The 18,987-nt window shown below is 36.2% G+C and overlaps 1 protein-coding gene and 1 long non-coding RNA gene across 13 annotated transcripts in view; one reads left to right on the plus strand and one right to left on the minus strand.

Moving 5' to 3' along the window:
• The window catches only part of LOC140620840 (uncharacterized), a 159,231-nt gene that overhangs the window by 115,094 nt on the left and 25,150 nt on the right, over positions 1-18,987 (plus strand). For 2 of the 4 annotated variants that reach the window (XR_012020570.1, XR_012020571.1), the window contains exons 6-8: positions 10,041-10,117; positions 14,635-14,715; positions 18,458-18,632. This is a non-coding gene — a long non-coding RNA (uncharacterized lncRNA). Of the gene's footprint in view, positions 1-10,040; positions 10,118-14,634; positions 14,716-18,457; positions 18,633-18,987 lie in introns of those variants that run through there. The other 2 variants (XR_012020572.1, XR_012020573.1) reach the window with 1 other exon arrangement.
• Positions 3,955-18,987, minus strand: part of NHLRC2 (NHL repeat containing 2) — a 64,987-nt gene continuing 49,954 nt past the window's right edge. For 2 of the 9 annotated variants that reach the window (XM_072805234.1, XM_072805239.1), the window contains 2 exons: positions 18,374-18,617; positions 10,952-15,415 (listed from right to left, as the gene is read on the minus strand). In XM_072805234.1, the coding sequence (XP_072661335.1) occupies positions 15,358-15,415; positions 18,374-18,617 (302 nt within the window). In that variant the 3' untranslated portion in view covers positions 10,952-15,357. Of the gene's footprint in view, positions 4,176-9,860; positions 10,093-10,951; positions 18,618-18,987 lie in introns of those variants that run through there. The other 7 variants (XR_012020564.1, XM_072805238.1, XR_012020563.1 and 4 more) reach the window with 6 other exon arrangements.

Consider the following 18,987-nt stretch of genomic DNA (forward strand, 5'->3'; position numbering starts at 1 on the left):
AAAACTCTTGACTTCAAGTCCTAGTCCTTCACACCCACACTCACTTCGAACCCATGAGTGACAGGTGAGACAGGAGGCCTGTTTTGGAATTCCTACTAGCACAGCTTGGCATTTTCATTAGTGATTGGATGAAATCCTTGTGCTCTGATGAGATTGAAAGATGCATGGTGGCTTTGGAGATGGCTAGCACTGACAATCATAAAGGAAGGAAAAATCTCATGAGTGCAAAGCAGGGAATGATGGTTCTTGCCCAGATGATAGCACATGGGGATGTGGGAGAGGAGACAGATTTCTGGAATGACAGTTGGTAAAACTCTGCTGATCTGCTCCCCAGTGAAACTGGTGAAAATGATTTTTTTTAAAAAAGCAACCTTTTAAAGTGTCTGGAAATGGTCTGGAGGTCAAACAGTAAATGAAGAAACATGTGTTTGAGAAAATCTATGCGAATTTAGTAAAAAGTTGAGAATCTGGGGTATCTGAAACAAGACTGCATTCCTCCTCATCCTGCTGGCTCAGCAAAGTGAAGACTCCACTCTGGACTCCTGTGGCCACCAGCACAGGCTGCCTGGCTCACAGCTCCCAGGAGGAGCTCTCTTCCTCGGAGGGGGAGGAACTCAGTGTTTTCAACCCCCAGCTACCTGTTGCTGAGGCTTAGTACTGGCAAGTATGGTCAAGAGGGGTGGACTTCCTTCTTTTGCCCAGGCCCTGCTCGTGGAATAGAGACTTGACCTTGGGAAAAGTGTGATGAGAACATTGGAACCTCCTTGCCCCTGCTCATGAGGCCATGGTCCCATGCCAAGAGAGGCATGCCAGGAGGACTTCAGACTGCTGCCCCTCTTTGCAGGGAGTATTTAGCCACTAGAGCAAAAATGTCACCCTGAGAGCAGCTTGCCATTGTGACATTCCCAGCTTCAGGGCTCTGGCTCAGAGATTTTGCCTGGGGGAGGAGAAGGGAGCAACAATTTTAAAAACAATTAATCTCTTCCTGGAGGAATGGATTTCATTTACAACAGAGAGTGCAAAATTTCAAATATAAAGGCACTTTCAAGAGCAGTGGAGGTCGTGGTTAAAGGCAATTGATAGGTGATTCATCAATTTCATGAACAGCCTAGATTAGAGGGATGGCTAGTCCACAGGACAGAACAGAGGAATAAGAGCTGGGTCCTGAGGTCATAACAAATACCAAACACTGACCTCAGAAACTGTTCCTTCAAAGGAGCCACGATTTGACTGAGTTCATTTGTGGAGCAATTTATGCCCTAGCGCACTGTTGAAAACAATAGAGCAGTCAGCTGGAAATTGGTAGAGTTTAACAGCTGGGTGTGGTCAGTGAAGGAGAGGAAGGGGTCCCTGGGAATGCCACTGTCACCCCAGGGTAACTGTAATCCAGCCAGTCACTAAAATTAAACAGGCCAGTAACATTAACAATTGGGGTGCCCGTATCCAGAGTGGCTAAAATACATTATCTAAAGTGTTCCGTTTACAACAAAAAAATTACGAGGCATGCAATGGAACAGGAAAGTATGACCCACACTCTAGAAAAAAAGCCGGCAACAGAAGCTGCCTGTGAGAGACACGATGTTGGATGTAACAGAAAAAGACTTCAAAATAGCCACTATAAATATGTCCACAGAACTAAAGGAAAGCGTGATTATCAAAGTAAAGGAAGGCGTGACGACAACATTGCATTACATAGAGAACATCAGTGAAGAGATAAAAATTGTAAAAAAGGAAGCAAATGGAAGTCCCGGCGTTTACAAATATAATAATGGAAATTAAAAATTCACTAAATCAAGAGAATGAGAAGACAAGTCACAGACTGAGATTCTGATAAAGGACTATTATCTAAGAAGTCAACAGTAAGAAAATGAGCAACCTGAGTTTTAAAAGGCAAATATATGAACAGAACAGATGCCTCACCAAAGGAATATACTGGTGGCAAATAAGCATATGTAAAGATGCTCATCATCACAAGTCATCGGGGAAAGGCAAATTAAAGAAATGATGAGATACCACTGCATACCTATTAGAAGGGTCAAAATCTAACATGCTACCAATCCCAAATGCTGATAAAGATGTGAAGCCACAGGAACTCTCATTCATAGCTGAATGCCAAGTAGTAGAACCACTCTGGAAGACAGTTTGGTAATTTCATAGAAAACTAAACATATTTTTCTTATCACACCCAGCAATTGTACTCCTTGGTATTTACCCAAATGAGTTGAAACCTTATGTCTACACAAAAATCTGCACACAAATGTTTATAGTAGTTTTATTTGTGATTGCCAGAACTTGGAAGCAACTGAGATGTCCTTCAGTAGATGAATGGATAAATAAGCTGTGATACATCCAGACAATGGAATATTATTTGGCCCTAAAAGAAATGAGACATCAAGCCATGAAAAGACACGGAGGAATCTTAAATTCATACTATGCATCTGAAAGAAAGAAAGCTATCTGAAAGGCTACATGTTATATGATTCCAACCATATGATATTCTGGAAAAGGAAAAACCATGAAGATAGTGAACAGATCTGTAGTTATCCAGGGTTAGGTAGGATGGAAGGATGAATAGGCAGAGGATTTTTAGGGGAGTGAAACTATTCTGTATGATACTATAATGGTGGATACATATCACTACACATTGTCAACCTATAGGATGTATAACACCAAGAGTGAGCCCTAGTGTAAGCTATGAGCTTTGGGTAAAAATGATATGTCAATGCAGGCTCATCAGTTGTAACAAATGTACCACTCTGGTGTAGGATGTTGTTAGTGGGGGATGCTCTGCATAAGTGGGAGTAGCAAATATATAGGAAATCTCTGTACTTCCTGCTGAATTTTGCTGGGAACCTAAAACTGCTCTAAAAAAATAAAGTCTATGAAATTTATTTGAGGCTTAACAGCATATTTGAACTATCAGAAGAAAGAATGAGTGAACCTGAATATAAATCAATAGAAATTATGGTTGCTGAAGAACAGAGAACAAAGGGAATGAATAAAAATGAACAGTACCTCAGGAAAATGGGGGCCACCATCAAGCACATCAACATAAGGACTGGAAAGTGAAGAGAGAGAAAGGAACAGAAAAATAATCAGAGAAATTAAAAATGTCCCAACTTTGTTGAAAAACAATATCCTGCACATCCAAGAAATTAAACTCTAAATAGGATAAAAACAGAGATCTATGAATACCATGGTAAAAATTATGAAATTCAAAGATGACAGAAAAATCTTGAAGGCAGTAAGAGAAAAATAATGTGTTACATGTGAGAAAATTCCAATAAGATTAGCAGAAATGATGGAGGCCAGAGGCAGTAGAATAACATATTCAAAGTGCCCAAAGACAAAAACTGTCAACCAGACAGGGTTGATAGAGACCCCACAAGGTAAAGGGTTAGCAAAGGTCCACAACAAGACTGATCTCATGTCAGATCAATTTGCTACAAGCCTGGGAGGTTTTCCATGTCCTCCATGGGTTCAATAATTCACCAGAACAACTCACAGAATTCAGGAAAATACCTAAATGAAGAGACAGGGAAGGTGAGGTCTGGGAGGATCCCAAACATAGGGCTTTTGGGCTTTCTCCCCATGGAATCAGCATCTGTCACCCTCTTGGCAAATTGATGTGCTCACCAACTGGGAGGTTCCACCAGTAGTGTCCAGAATTTTTATTAGGATTACATTACATAGGCATGATTTATTGAACATTGGCCATGTGATTGAACTCTCTCTCCAGCTTTGCCTTCTCCTCCTTGAGGTCAGGAAATCAGGCTGATATCATGTGGCTCAAAGCTTCAACCTTCACTCTTAGTCATTCCAACCATGATCAGTCCCCATCCTGAAGCCTACCCAGGGGCTCACCATGAGTCATCTCATCAGCATAAAGTTAGATGTGGTCCAAGGGGCTGATAAACAACAAAGACACTTCATCAGTCAGGAGATTTCAAGGTGTTTTTTTTTTTTTTTAAGATTTTATTTATTTATTCACAGGAGATACACACACAGAGGCAGAGACATAGGCAGAGGGAGAAGCAGGCTCCATGCAAGGAACCCTATGTGAGACTCCAACCCAGGACCGCAGGATCACGCCCTGAGTCGAAGACAGATGCTCAATCGCTGAGCCACCCAGGCGTCCCATTTTCCAAGGGTTTTAGAAACTCCATGCCAGGAACCTGAGGCAAAGACCAGGAAAACACTTTATTATACCACAGTCATGGCATGCCAATCTTTTTATATGTTATTAGATTCAGTGTGTTGGATTTTTTTCAGTTTGTTAGATTTTTTTTATTGAGGATTTGTACAACCCTTATTCATAAGAGATATTGGTTTGTAGCTTTCTAGTGACATGCTTATCTTGTTTTTGGCACCAGCCTCATAGAATGAGTTGGGAAGTATTTTGCTATTTTTTGGGAAGAGTTTTATGAGGAATTAATATTAATTCCTCTTGAAATGCTTGGCGGAATTTACCAGTGAAGCCATCTGTTCTTGGGAATATTTTTGTGGGAAGTTTTTAAATTACTACTTCAAACTGTTGACTTGTGTAGATCTTTGAATATTTTCTGTTTCTTCTGGAGTCAGTTTCAGTCATTTTGTCTTTATAGAAATTTGTCCATTTTATTAAAGTTGTTGATATCTTTCATTCATAATCCTTTTTACTTCTCTAAGGTCAGTAGTAAGGCCCCCCCCCCCCTTTCATTTCTACTTCTCTGTATCACTGTTCTGAATAGAGTGTCGGGCTTTGGGGGAGTGACATTTATGCTTTGTGAAGAGGGCACTGGTTGCGGTGGTAGCCTCTAGTCTTTTCGGTTGGCATCTGGTGTGGAAACTCTGCCCTGAGTGAGGTGGGCTGAGAGTGTCTAGGGTCCCGGTGTTCTTGGCTTGCCATGCTTGGGGTGGAGTCGGCACCGTGTGAGTAGCCAGGGGTGAAGGAAGGCAGACCCTGATCTCTTAGTTGCATGCCCCTGGAATTTAGCTTTTTCAACACCCAGGTTGGGGAGATAAGAATGCTGGCAGCCTGATTTCCTGAGAAACTGCTCCAGCTCTCTCCTGGGAACCAGGGAAGAAGGAGTCTGAGCTTGGGTACACCTACTGGAATGGAGCTTCTGTCATACTGATCTGGGGTGGGGGTGTAAGGGAGTGGGTCATGGTGCCACAGATTCTCAAGCTTTTTAGCTAGATTTAGTGTATTTTCTTGAACAAATGCTTCTTCATTTGCCCTTGGAACAATGTACAGAGATTTTAGATGGTTATTTATAAAAATTTTTCACCAGTTGTGGTCGTTCAATGGAGGGAAGGTCCTCAGAGCTCCTCATGTGACATTCTGGAACTAAGCCTAATCTCCACTATTAGCTATTCTTTTCGCAAAATGTATTGCTTAATTCTTGGTTTATGGCTTCAGGTGGCTGTGAACAGCTCAGGCAAGGCTGATAGAAAACAGAAGGCTGAGGAAGAGAATCTAGAGGGCATATATATGGGGAATTAGTATTGAATTGAAGACAACGCTGAAATATGAAACGATTAACTTTGAAAAGAGAAGGTTAAAGATATGAAGAGCTTGTACATGCATTCACTGAGCAACAAACAAGTAGAATGCTTTATCATGCAGAGCAAAGTACTTAGACTCAAGGAATCCCCTCTTTGCAAGGTTGTTAAATAATAGAATGTACTACCCATAAAGGTTGCAAATTGCATTTTTAAAACAGGCTAGACTCTTTTTTTAGATCCTATGAGTGACTAAAATACAACTTTTCTATTACTTATTCGTTACAAAAAATCTGACAGAGGCACTTTATTCACACAAATTATCAAAATAACTTCAGCGTTTTTACCTTTCACCTACCACTCTGAATCCCAGCAAAGCACTGAAGAATATCTTACAGTTTGTAATACTGAAGTGCAAGTAAACCAAATAAGTTTCTGGACCACACTGATGATTATTCTGTTCTTCCTCCAGAAAGTTAAATAAGAGCAGCTGTCTTTTCTACTTGCTTTTATGCAAGGCTGACTTAGGTGTGTTGCTGCCCAAAGACGGGGGCACAGGGTAAACAACCTCGTTAGATCCCTTGCAATGCTTGGATTCTTAGGTCATGTCAGCTTCCTGAACATGGGTAAGCTATTGTTTCTTCCCTCTCCAGGAATGGGGAGATAAACTACACTTCAAATATTTATCCTCCTTATCTTTCTTGTTCTAATAAGGGACTTGGTAGCGGTGCCATTTTCAATGAAATGCCTAATATAGAACTAGTTCAAGTTAAAGAGGCAGCTGTTATTTAACGAGATGATGCTTTTCAAATTAAAATCTTAAAAATATTAGGGGACATGAATGCTCTCTTGTGCTGGCAGGATTGCAGAACTTGACCTTTTCCACTCTGCTAAGGGCAGGACAGTGTTTTCTTCAATAAGAGGAAGAAGGAATAATGGACACAGTGATAATGTCTATCAGTTTCTCTTAGCAATGAAATTAAAGTATACAGTTTATAGATTTAAAGTGTAATTTGCAAAGTTTAACTAAACTTACTGCTTATTAAAGTTGTGCTCTAAGCTTGATGGGAGCTTGAGCTTTGGGTCAAAAAGGGGACACTACAACTGGCCAAATTACACACCTATTTATTATTCACACTAAATTATGTATGTAGGCCACAATTATATATATATATATACACTATGGAAAATGATATATCCATAGTGATTATAATGAAACTATATATGGATAGATAGGTCTATATCAAGGAACCAGAATAATGACAAGCAAATACATTTCCCACATTTTGCACTCTGAACCTTGCCATCTGGTATGGGGAGCAACCCCCCTCATCTGTATCCAGTGTCATGTCCGTGCTGCTGATTGTTTTTCAAGAGGAGTAGAAGCCCCTCAAAATAAATAAACAGGATGGTTTTAAATCAGTCTTAAAATCATCAGGTTTTAGTGAAACTAAGAAAATTTTTTTTATATTACTGAATATTATAAAGCCCTAAGGCATAAGCATGGTTGGGAGGTTCCAGAGAAGTCTTTAAGCTAAAAAGTGAAACTCTATCTGAACATAAAGGAGGGCTCTTAAAGTGCTTTGATGAATAGCAAAATGAAATACAGTATGCATTCCTGTGACAAATTGATATCTCATCTTAGTGTCACTAAAACCTGATGATTTAAAAACTGATTTGAAGGGGCTCCTGGGTGGCTCAGTGGTTGAGCATCTATCTCCCTTTGGCTCAGGTCGTGATCCCAGAGTCCTGGGATGGAGTCCCATGACAGATTCCCCGCAGGGAGCCTGTTTCTCCGTCGCCTGTGTCTCTGCCTCTCTTTCTGTGTTTCTCATGAATAAATAAAATCTTTTTTTTTTTTTTTTTAAAGAGACTGATTTGAAGTAATCTGTTTATTTACTTTGAAGGGCTCATTGCCCTCTTGGACAGTAATCACAGCACTAATACATCACTGGCTGCTGCTGAGGGGTTGCTTCCCAGACTGACAGGCACGTTTCAGACTGGGGGAGTTTGGAAATACATTTGCCTATCATGTCGGTTATCTAAGTTCCTGGATTCCTTAATAGCTGAAGAGAAGAATTGAGGACAAAATATCCTCAATGTGTAGAGGTATTCCCTGTGTCATGAAAAAAAATCACATAATAAAGAGCAATACTTTTTTGGAAAGCTGTTGAGTTCAAGGTCATGAATCTATAAAATAGCATGACTATGTGTTGGATAACCCGTGATTTTTTAAAGAAGCCTTCATTTAAATGAAGTTTTAGGGGAATCCCTGGGTGGCTCAGCGGTTTAGTGCCTGCCTTTGGCCCAGGGCATGATCCTGGAGTCCCGGATCGAGTCCCACGTTGGGCTCCCGGCATGGAGCCTGTTTCTCCCTCCTCCTGTGTCTCTGCCTCTCTCTCTCTCTCTATGTCTACCATAAATAAGTAAAATCTTTAAAAATAAAAAAAAATAAATGAAGTTTTAAAATGTCCTAAATAAGGTTTTATATACACAAACAATATTTCAAATATTTTTGTGGTATATTCATTAAAAATGGGGAGGGTAATGAATATCCAATTTTTTCCCCCTCAAGATTCTCTTAAGTCTGAAGTATCTTACCCAGTTAGGAGTTCAAAAACGTAATTATTGAATTAACTAGAGAATGGAGTTACACATTATTTACACTAACAAGGTTGCCTTTGGTGAGGTAAAAGTGTTTTAAATAATTTTCTCAGTCCTATTAAAAATCTGTGTATCCTTAAATGTACTAAAACTTGGGTTGGTTTATAAATGTCTGTTTCATTCTAAAAAAAAAATTAAGTCCCAAGGTGTAAATAGCAAAATATTGTTATTTTAAAGTAAAGCTAAACAAGCAGATTTTCCCCTGTATATTCCAAATTGCAGAGTCTTAGAATGGCTCAGAACCTGAGGTCTTTGGGTTGCGCTCCCCACTTGGGATAAATATATCACCTGTCTTCGAATCTCTCTTTGAAGAGTTCACGGGCAGAGAAGTCAGTGCTCTCCATGGCATGAATGACTCAGTGTTTGGAGTATTCACTAGTTGTTAGTCACTGTGCTAAGTGCTTTTCTAATGTTATAAAATGATTCTGTGGGGTAATAATATCTAGTTTAACAGATAAGGAAATTGAATGTCAGTGGAGAGGAAGTAACTTGCTCATGATCATTCTGTGATTAAGTGATGGTGTCAGGTCAGCTGGCAGAGAGTTGTTGTGTTTTAGATATGATGATATACCATATGACAGATTTATTTATTTATTCTCATTTATGTGCTATCTCTTCATATATCCTAAAATAACCAGTATAGGCTTTCCCTCCTACCCCCACAAATATTTATATATTTAATCCTGTTTCTATTACTTTTCATTACCAGTGGTAAATTTTTTCAGGATGCATTTTTTTCAGTAAGCATTGTGATTGTGGGAAACAGAAGTAATCTTTTTCCCCACTTTAGTTTCCTCTAATAATGTGTAATATTAATTTGTAGAATTTCAAACAATACAAAATGTACAGCGTAAATAAATACCAGTTCCTCCCTATCTCCTATATTAAGGGGATGTAGTTATTAGCGTTTGTTGTATCCTTCCATTTATCTATTCCTTTTTAAAAAATTCCTATACATGTGCAGGCAGTTCTTGCCCTGAACAATATGATGAGTTTCAGTCACAACAGTTTGAATACCACCACTCCCTCAAGAATGTGGTTCTAATTTCAGCTGCATGGATTATTAACTGTAATTACCTAAGTACAAACTTCACTGTTAGCTCTTCAGTCCACAAATCACTGTGTAATAACAGATGTGTCCATGATCAGTGACCAATGATGTCATTCTTCCAGTCTGTTGGGGACTAGTCACTGTTTGTGATAGTTTGTGCACAGACAGCAAAGTGTGTAGTTGTGACGACTTCTTGTTTCCTAGTGATAAGGCCATGTGACACTTTAATAAAATGGATAACCAGAAGGGGGATTTGGCCAGAAAGAACAGGAAGTATACCAAAGAAACAAAATGTGAATACAGTAGAAGTGACATTTGAGTTGAATGTAGGTGGAACCAGATAGGCAGTAGCTGGCTTTGGGAATGCTGTTGCTATTCGATAGACTCCATGTGGCCCAGGGACACTGAGTGAGGGTGACCTTGACATACATGAGGAAAGTGGCTGTGAGGAGGAGGATGATGCCCAGAGGAAGTGATGATGGTAAAAAGTTTCACATTAAGGAAACTGGGAGATTGAGACAGCATTGAAAACACAGATGAACATGTTGGGAACTGATCCAAACTTAGAAAGGCAAAAGATGATTTTGCCTTTCAAAGAGAAAAATGCTATCATAAATTTTACAAGAAGAAAGCAGGCAATGTTCAAATACTTTTGACAAGGTTTCTTACAAAGAAATGAAAGTTTAATTCTCAACATTTGTAATGTTTTAAACAGTGTGATACTAGCTTTATTTTTTTCATTTTCCCATACTTCTGTAATTCAGTGGAGGCCTTGAGTCTCTTATTTACCTTGTTTCATCAGTTACCCTTTCAGTTAATTTATTCATTCTTATCTCTCAAGTACAACACAAGCTCAAGAGCAAGGACTGTGTGTGAATTATTCATCACTGGACCTAGAGTACAACACAGAGATGCTTAGTAAGTAGATGAATGGATGGATTTGCATTTAATGTAGTAAAGCGAGTATCTTTACACTGCTTTATGAGCTGAATGCTTACATTCTCTGCTTATTTTCTAACTGGAGTATCTTTCTCTTATCAGTTCATAAGAGCTCTTCATATATGATTCTTATGTCCAGTTTTATGTTTTGCAATATTTTTTCATTTTAACTTTTCTGTTCTCATTTGTTATACAGATGCTTGAAGCTTTTATGTTGTCACTCTTTCCCATTACTGATTTTGGGTTTTAGGTCATACTTACAAATGCCCTCTCCATCTGACACTATATTGTCTTTCATTTCTTCTGGCATTTGTATTCTTATGTTGTCATTAATTCCTTTCAAATTCTATATATTGTGTTAGGTAGAGATATTTTTTATTTTTTAAAAAGATTTATTTGAGAGTGAACCGGGAGAGGGATAGAGAGACAAGGAGAGAATCTCAAGCAGGTGAGTGTGGGGCCCATCGCAGGTCTCTATCTCATGACACTGAGATTATGACCTGAGGCGAAAACAAGAGTTGGATGCTTAACTGAGCCACCCAGGAAACCCCTACAGAGCTTTTTTCTTTTCAAATGTTCCCAATACCATTTACTGAATAGATCACCTTTCCTAAATGCAATTTTTATATTTATGATTTTAATTAATGTAATTATGCTTGCATGATTTTATTTTTATTATTTGCTTATAGTGGTTTTTTAAAAATTAAATACTATACTCATTTACCCAAATATTTAAATAATAAATTGTGACTTACAGATTTTTAAGCAGTAAACATATCACATGGTACACTTAGCATATTAAAAACAAAAATATGGCTTTAGAGAGAAAATATTTAATCTATTTCATGAAAAAATGTGCAAAGTTTTAGAAAAGAGGCATTAGGCATTAGCATACAGTATAAATACATTCTTGCTTTTATAATCACATGTATTACACTTCTTTTGAGTAGTTAATGAAGGCCAGTGGACACATTCATTCTAAATGATCTTCTATTAACACATGCACTCGAAAAGATCACTAAAAATGTCTTCAAATATACGTAGAAATACAATGTTGTAAAAACAAATATTAATCCGCCTACATGAAACACTTGAAAAATGCAGACCACGTTGATTTTTAGAATTAGAGCATGAATGGAAATACCAATGTATGAAATTGTCAATGGGATTTCATTGCTTTTATCTTTGGAGAAAAATATATAATCAAACCTTTGGAATGACAGATATAAAGTTAGCACAGCAGACCAACTCTATTCTCAAAAATAAAACCTGAACTTTATCCACACAAAAGATGAGAGAGTCTGAATCTCTAAAATTTGACAAATTTATGAAATGTTACAATTTGAGAGTGTATTAAACATATAGATCTCAAGTACACAGCAAACTTTTGATTTCTCCACAAATCAAATGTAATGACAGCAATGCAAACATTTCTAAGTTGGTTCTCAATGTACCCTAACAGTGAGAATTGCAAACTTTTAAAAAAATATTAGCCTATGTAAAATATTAGGTGTATTGCAAATTAGAAATTAATCTTTAAATCATATAGGGTACTGTTCTCCTCCAGAAACTAATATATTATTAGGAATTCTAGAAAAAAATTTTACTTCAACAAAACCATGCTGCTCTGTTATTTGTGAAACCATAGCTCCTCACTGAAACTTCTACAGAAACTACTATTGTTTTTAAAGAGAGGGAAGCCTAAGGTGTGGAAAGGAAGTGGTAGTATATGTTTTACAGGTAAATTTGGGTGATGAGTAGCACAGGCATGCATGAATAATACATGTCAACTCTATACAAGCAAAAACGTGTTCATTTTGTACTGTGTACTGAACAAAGCAGGCAGCCATCCTGTACATGCTCCACAGCATGATTGTAATTCTGATGGGATTAAGAATAATGACCGTGAATTCTAATGATAGAAGATTGTTACATGGCTGAGTCCTTCTACATTTTCAGAAAGGAACATGCCTATTTTTATCCTTCATTACCATAATTAATCAACTAATGTTTTGCCCTGTATACTTGAGGATCTAGTTCTCATGAGCACAGCACACTAGATAAAGAATCATAAGGCTGTTTATACAGGGCATATTTAAATCTGACAGCTGATCTTTTTTCTACTTCTTAGCATTATGAAGTCTCATTTCACTTTATTTCAAATGTATGTAACCAAGTATATTAAAACCAAGGCAATAAATTGTCCACATACTTCATAGTCTCAAGTTTTCAATATTAACATATTTTTCTTCACTCTAATTACTGAAAAACACCAGGTCTGTCAGTTGCTACTAAAAGAGGAAGGAGTTCATACTGTACTCTGACAGTCACAAAAAGGCCTGAGTATATGGTTATGTAGTGTTTTTTAGTATACGGTTGCTGGTACAGGCAGGGAGGCATATTTGCAAATATTTCCTTTTGGTTGGGAGCTTTCAACACAGCTAAACGTCCCTTGGTGTACTTGAGAGCGACATGCCTCAAAAAAGGACATACCAAACAGTGGAGAACTCTAAGCAAACATTCCACAGCTAGAAGCTAGAGTTCTCTTTCCAGCTCTAACCTTTGAAAATAATTAAACCAAATCAGCACATAAAGAAATAGAAAGGTTGAAATCAGAAAAGCTGCTGTCTGGCCTACCATGCCCAGGCCCTCTGTGGTCAGACTGGCTGTTGGGAGGCCAGAAGCATTCAGTGGAAACTGCAGGTCTACTATGCAGAAGGGTCAAGGTCTGCTGGACATGGAACACATATAGGCAAATCAGTAAGCCCCCTATTCTTTAAGTTATCCTACTGCAAGGAAATGGGGAAAATAAATTTGTAATTATTCAGGACACAATAGTGACTTTTGGTTAGTGTGAATTCATAAAACTATTTAAAATCGGGGCAGCCCCGGTGGCTCAGTGGTTTAATGCCACCTTCGGCCCGGGGCTTGATCCTGGAGACTTGGGATCGGGCCCCACCTTGAGCTCCCTGCATGGAGCCTGCTTCTCTCTCTGCCTTTCTCTGTGTCTCTCTCAAGAATAAATAAATAAAATCTTTAAAAAAAAAAACCCCAAAACTATTTAAATTCATTTAAATAAAACTATGCATGTGCCCCAGGGCAAAGAAGAGGAAATCTTGGTGATTAACAGTGAATTCTACTTCTAAAGTATGACGCAATAATTACCTTTTAAGTTGTACATTTCCTTATCGATTTCAGGAATGGGATTTTATAATAATTAACGAATTCTAATTTAAATTAGTAAATTATCTAATGAAAAGATATTTATAATCTTGTTCCAGGATGATCATGAATCACAGCGGTACGTAAAATTATACTCTATTCCCTTCAGTAACTAACACTAGAATAGGTTACCTGGTGAATACTGTAACAGAATTACATCTATTTGAGTCACGGGCCGTTTGGGGGGGGGGCGGTGCATGCCAGTGTCATTTATAAAACAAGTAAGCAGAGGACTTTATGTGCTTTATGTATGTTAACAGGTTGGCCAAATATTATGCTTCTGGAACTCATTTTGGTTATTAAAACAAAATGTTCTTAAATATGAAGATTTTTAGGGATTGAGACAGCCCTGTGCTAAGAACTCAGTTATTTTTTATGACAAGGTCTTATAATTACTGTTTGAAGACCAATTAAAATAGCATTGCTGGAACTAACACTGAAAATCTGCTTAATTAATACATCTGTCTGCCAAGAAAAATACATCTGGATAATATCTGAATTTAAGAAAGAACGGTACATAAAATCTTTGGGAAGCCATGAAGAAGATTCCCGAGCCATGAAGAAGATTATATAGGAAGCCATGAAGAAGATTATATAGGAAAAGTCCAAAGAGCTAATAGAATCAAGTGGATTTAACTTAAATTTCAAAAACAATCATTTTTGGATTCTTTGGATTGATTACTATTTACTATATACAGCTTTGAAAGGTTCAGGTCTAAAAAAAACCCTACTTTTGAGAGGCAGTGTAGCACAGTAGTCGAACAGACTCAGCCAGGCTTGGCTACTTCCTAAATGCAAGATCTTGAGTCTACTGGCATAACTGCTTAGAACTTTTTTGTTTCAGTTTCATTATCAGGGAAATAAGGAAAAACAGTACCTCTTTCAGAATGCTGTTGTAAGGATTACACGAGCTAATACATACAGAGCACTTAGAAAAGTGCCAAGCACAAAATAAGCACTCAATAAATTCAGCTACTTGTATTACTTTAATACTAGAGATTGAAGAAAGCATTCACAGAAGTACTCAATTCTGCAGTTTGTTTTCACTCTCCATCTAGGAATAGAGGTAGGAATTAGGAGACCTGTATTCAAATAAGATATATCAGTCACTATTCACCTTTTAGTCATCCCACAAAATTGGCCAAGCAATAGCTCCTACCAGGCCCCACTCCAGCATTAGGCATTACTCTGAGAACTTGAGATATATCACCAACATTCTAGAGCCATTTTTGCATCTATAAAATGGATGTAATATCTACTTGTCTGATTCATAGGTTACTTTGAAGCTCCAATGAGGCAAAATGCATGAAGGCACTTTGAAGATTTTATAAAGCACCATCAGAGTGTGTTACAGGGTAAGTATGTCTGGACCCTCTCAAAGGAAGTTTATTACTTATAGTTCTGGGTCTGTTTAAGAAAATTTTTATAAAACTATGTTTTTAACTATAAGATCATTTATAAAATAGCAGTATACTTTATTATAAAACTGTGTTTCTTGAATCCCAGGTCTATGGAGATTATTAATATATCAAATAGTTGGTTGACAAATATTTTCCTTTAGAAATTGCAGTTGCAAAGAAAATGTCAAGGTATGTGTTAATGGTCATAAATTATTGTCATTATTAACTAAGCTAATAACTAGCAGTTCCAATAATTACTAAATGCTTTTACAAACACACTATTATTTCATTGAATCCTTATGGCAATCCCATAAAACAGGTAGAGTGGCCCTCTAGGGTTAGAATTCTAGAGCCTGGAAAACACATGCTTTTTTAGGGTTATAGGGTTAGAATTCTAGAGCCTGGAAAACACATGCTTTTAACCACTATACTACATTATGCAGGAAAAACACAAGAAAAAGTAATGATCTTTTCTGTCTTCACCAAATCACATAATTAAAAGAACCAATAGAATAAATGGTTCCAAACTACATTTTGATCCTTGGTAATAAAGATGACTTTAGAAAAGTTGTATCAGTGCTTACAATTCAGTTCATTTTAAATCTTTAAAAAAATGCTTCCAGTTTTTTTCTTTCTGAAAATAACACATTGTTCACTGAAAAAAAAAAAAAAAACCACAGAATTAAAATCTTAATAATTTCATCATTCAGGAGAACCACTGTTGACATAGTTCCTCTCTATATATTTCTATGCAACTGTGAACTACGATTGTTCTTGAACATGCCAAATGCAATGGTCAGACTGAAGTCTTTTTAATTGGCAGATATAATAAACTAATAGTAAATCTTGCGTAGGCAGAAAATTATTACAGATATATATTTTCAATATTTTCCTAAATCTTCCAACCATCGAAAAACAAGCAATGGATAGGTTAATTTGATACTATTAACTCAAAAGTATACTGCTGAAAAAAGAAACTTAGATGGAAATTCTTGATCTTTGTTATCTGTGTATGTATACACATACATCTACACACTCATCTACACATACGAATTTTTTGGCTAAGATTTATAGCTATCTGCAGGCCTAATAATACTAGAACTATTATAGTATTAGAACAGTTAAGGAGAAAATTGTTTTGTAGTCGTTGAACTTTATCAAAGTTACACTTATGGGTGATTAAACTATAAAGTTTTTCCTTGTGAATAGGTTAAATATTTGCTTGAGGCAGCATATTTAAGATAAGCAAAATTCTTTTCAGAGATCATACTAATCCTGAGTATAAAGTCAGGGGAAAAAAAGTTCTACCAATTGTGAAATGACATCTCGAAGAGTGGTGGAAAAAATAGTGACAAACCAGCACAATAATGTAGGGCAAAGATTCTAGGTATTACATCAAAGTGTATGTGATGCCATATTACTGGCACTCTGATTAAGGTGACTTATACTAAAATCTTACTCTTTCTAAACTATCACTGGACATAATTTATACAAGAGAAGAAAAAGTTAAAAAAAATATGGAAGTCCTTATAGAAAACAGAAGGCAGGCAAGAATCAAGAAGTTTTTAAAAATAAACTTTCTAGTGCTTCGTCTTATGTAAGAGGTTTATGTTAGTCATAAGTTCTAGGAACCTATTTATACAGCTCTAGTAGGATTTACAAAAAACCATACTAAATCCATATAAATAATATTTTCAACATAAGAAACGGTGCAAACTGGTGACTAGGTAAGAATAACAATGTTCAAGAAAACTGTACTTTGAAAGAAAAGTATAAGCTTAATACTAACCTAAAATTGTCTAGACAAAAGGAATATTAATAGATTCTAAGAAATACATAACTATTTGTGTCTTTGTGTTTTATATTGAAAAATTAATTATCAGGTATTTCTGAAATAGGTTAGAACTGCATATACTTCTTTCCCAGGGAGTGAAAATATTCTCATCACATCCAACTGGAAATGAGAAGTATAATATTTCAAATGAGATTAAAACATGACTTCAGCCTATTCTCCATAAAAGAGTATTAATGTTATATGTCCCTTTATTACAGAATATTTTTTGTGGAAAGAAAAAGCTTATGAGGTAATTATATATAATTTTAAACAAGATTCCTTTTAAGTTTACATTTACATATCTCTTTAAAAATAGCTTTAGCAGGTTACAAATTAAAGTCAGGACTATATACTTCCTTACTTCCAAGGTTTAGTTAACCTGAGTAAATAAAGCTAATGTGTTCAAAACTATATTTCAAAAAGAAAAATGGCAGATGATAGTGCTCCACAGATCACATTTCCAATATGTCTTTGAAGGGAGGAAAGGCATACTTATGCCACCTTGACTATAAATATTTATTGGATAAATACAGTTTACCTGACATTTTCAAAATCCTGTAAGCTGATTAAATCATAAACATATTGAATCAATTATAGTAAAAACAAGAATAGGCTTTTTAAATAGATACAAAGGGAAATGATGATAATAAAAATAATTTTCACTATCTTATAGTGACAATTTCTTTTTGGGTTAAAAACAACCCTAGTGTCATTAAATCCCTGTATATTTCAGCCCTAATATTTTAAAGAGTAATAAATATATATACACATTAATAGCATGAAAGTGCTTCACACTAAAATTTTCTTTGAAGGCTTATAAGTGATTTAAAAAATATCACAATAAATGATCATAATTTAAGTTCTGAATATGGGAATCAAAAATCCCAAACCCAATTTTAATGCTTACAGTGAAATTTAAATCTCTAAGACAACATATATACCCATTTAAATTCAGCTGTCACAATTTATTCTTTATCATAAATAGTATCACAGACAGTAATCTCTGAGGACTCATCCATTATCTTTAAGATTGTATTCATTCAGAAAAAAGTTAAGGGAGTGAGTCTGTACATCCTTTGACATACTTTTTCTGTATAGAGTTATAAGGCATTAATAATGGTATGTTAAAATAGCAAATAATTTATAATAAAAATAGAAATTCTCTTTTAAATCACTCTTAACTGAATCACAGAACAAATAACATATTTACCACCCAGATACTCTTTAAGTTTCTACTGTGATGTAAAGACCTTTTTTTTGTTTTTTGTTTTGTTTTTGGCTTAAAACAGACCTTAGGCCTTAAATGGCAGGTGTCCTTATACCAACGTATGGGCCAGATCTTAGGTTCTGTTTAAAGTTACTGTGAAATTTATATATTCAAATATGCTCCTTGCTACTAGTAAAAGTAGAAAAAGTTAGTTGAAATATTTGGTTTCATTATATCAGCATTCATTGCAAATTATCTTCATGATAGTATTCTAGACTACAATGTGGATTTAAGTTTTGTGCCAAATAGCAACAGAGATTACAAAATCATGGTTCAAATGATGGTCAGTGATTTAGCTGGTACACAGCCAGAATGAAGTTATTTGTTTATAATAGATAAAGCCACACTCCATATTTACTTATTTTAATATCAGTTACTAGAACTGAGCAGTAGGTTTCTTGGTATCCAGAGGCAGAAATAAAGCGGCTTTTCCTAAGTTATAGTGACGAGGAGGATGGTGGACAGCGGCTGTGGTGACTGAGTAGCTAACTGGCTTTTGCTAAAATACATACTTGAGCTCTACAGGAGCTGTGCACTCTTGGTGTGTACTGGTTATCTGTAAAGGCTGACTGAACAAAATTCCCTTCATCATACAGGCACTGCTGTCTGCACTACAGTAATAAAGAAACACGCTGATAGATATAACAGCTTCAAGTGATAAGCAATCTCCAGGAATCTGCAGTGAGATTGCTGGTTGACTGGAAATGCTCTCTATTTCTCCAGAGGGTATCTGTCCTTGAAGAAGCCATTCGTTGCCTAGAAAATGAAAAGGTAATTTACTAAGACTGTATAAGACAAGTAGGAAGTTAGGCAAACCTTATGAAGACTAAATTTATTCAATCAACAGATACTTACTGAAAGCCTCTAAGTGCCAGGTATTATGCTCTGTGTGAAGGACATAAATGGAATAAAATGACCACCCATGAGGAGTTCCTAGTCTAATAATCTTGGTATCATATCATTAAAATTCTTCCTTTGAACACTGTAAATGCAAATTTCTACTGAAATCAAACCAAATAATGCAAATATGTCTATAGATCCTTAAACCTTGAAATTAAAAATGAAACCTATTAAGTTCTAGAAATAAATAGGTCATTTTTACCAGATAAAAGTGTTTAGAAATAGC

The sequence above is a fragment of the Canis lupus genome, chromosome 29 (assembly GCF_048164855.1).
Source record: "Canis lupus baileyi chromosome 29, mCanLup2.hap1, whole genome shotgun sequence".
NCBI classification, from domain to species: domain Eukaryota; kingdom Metazoa; phylum Chordata; class Mammalia; order Carnivora; family Canidae; genus Canis; species Canis lupus.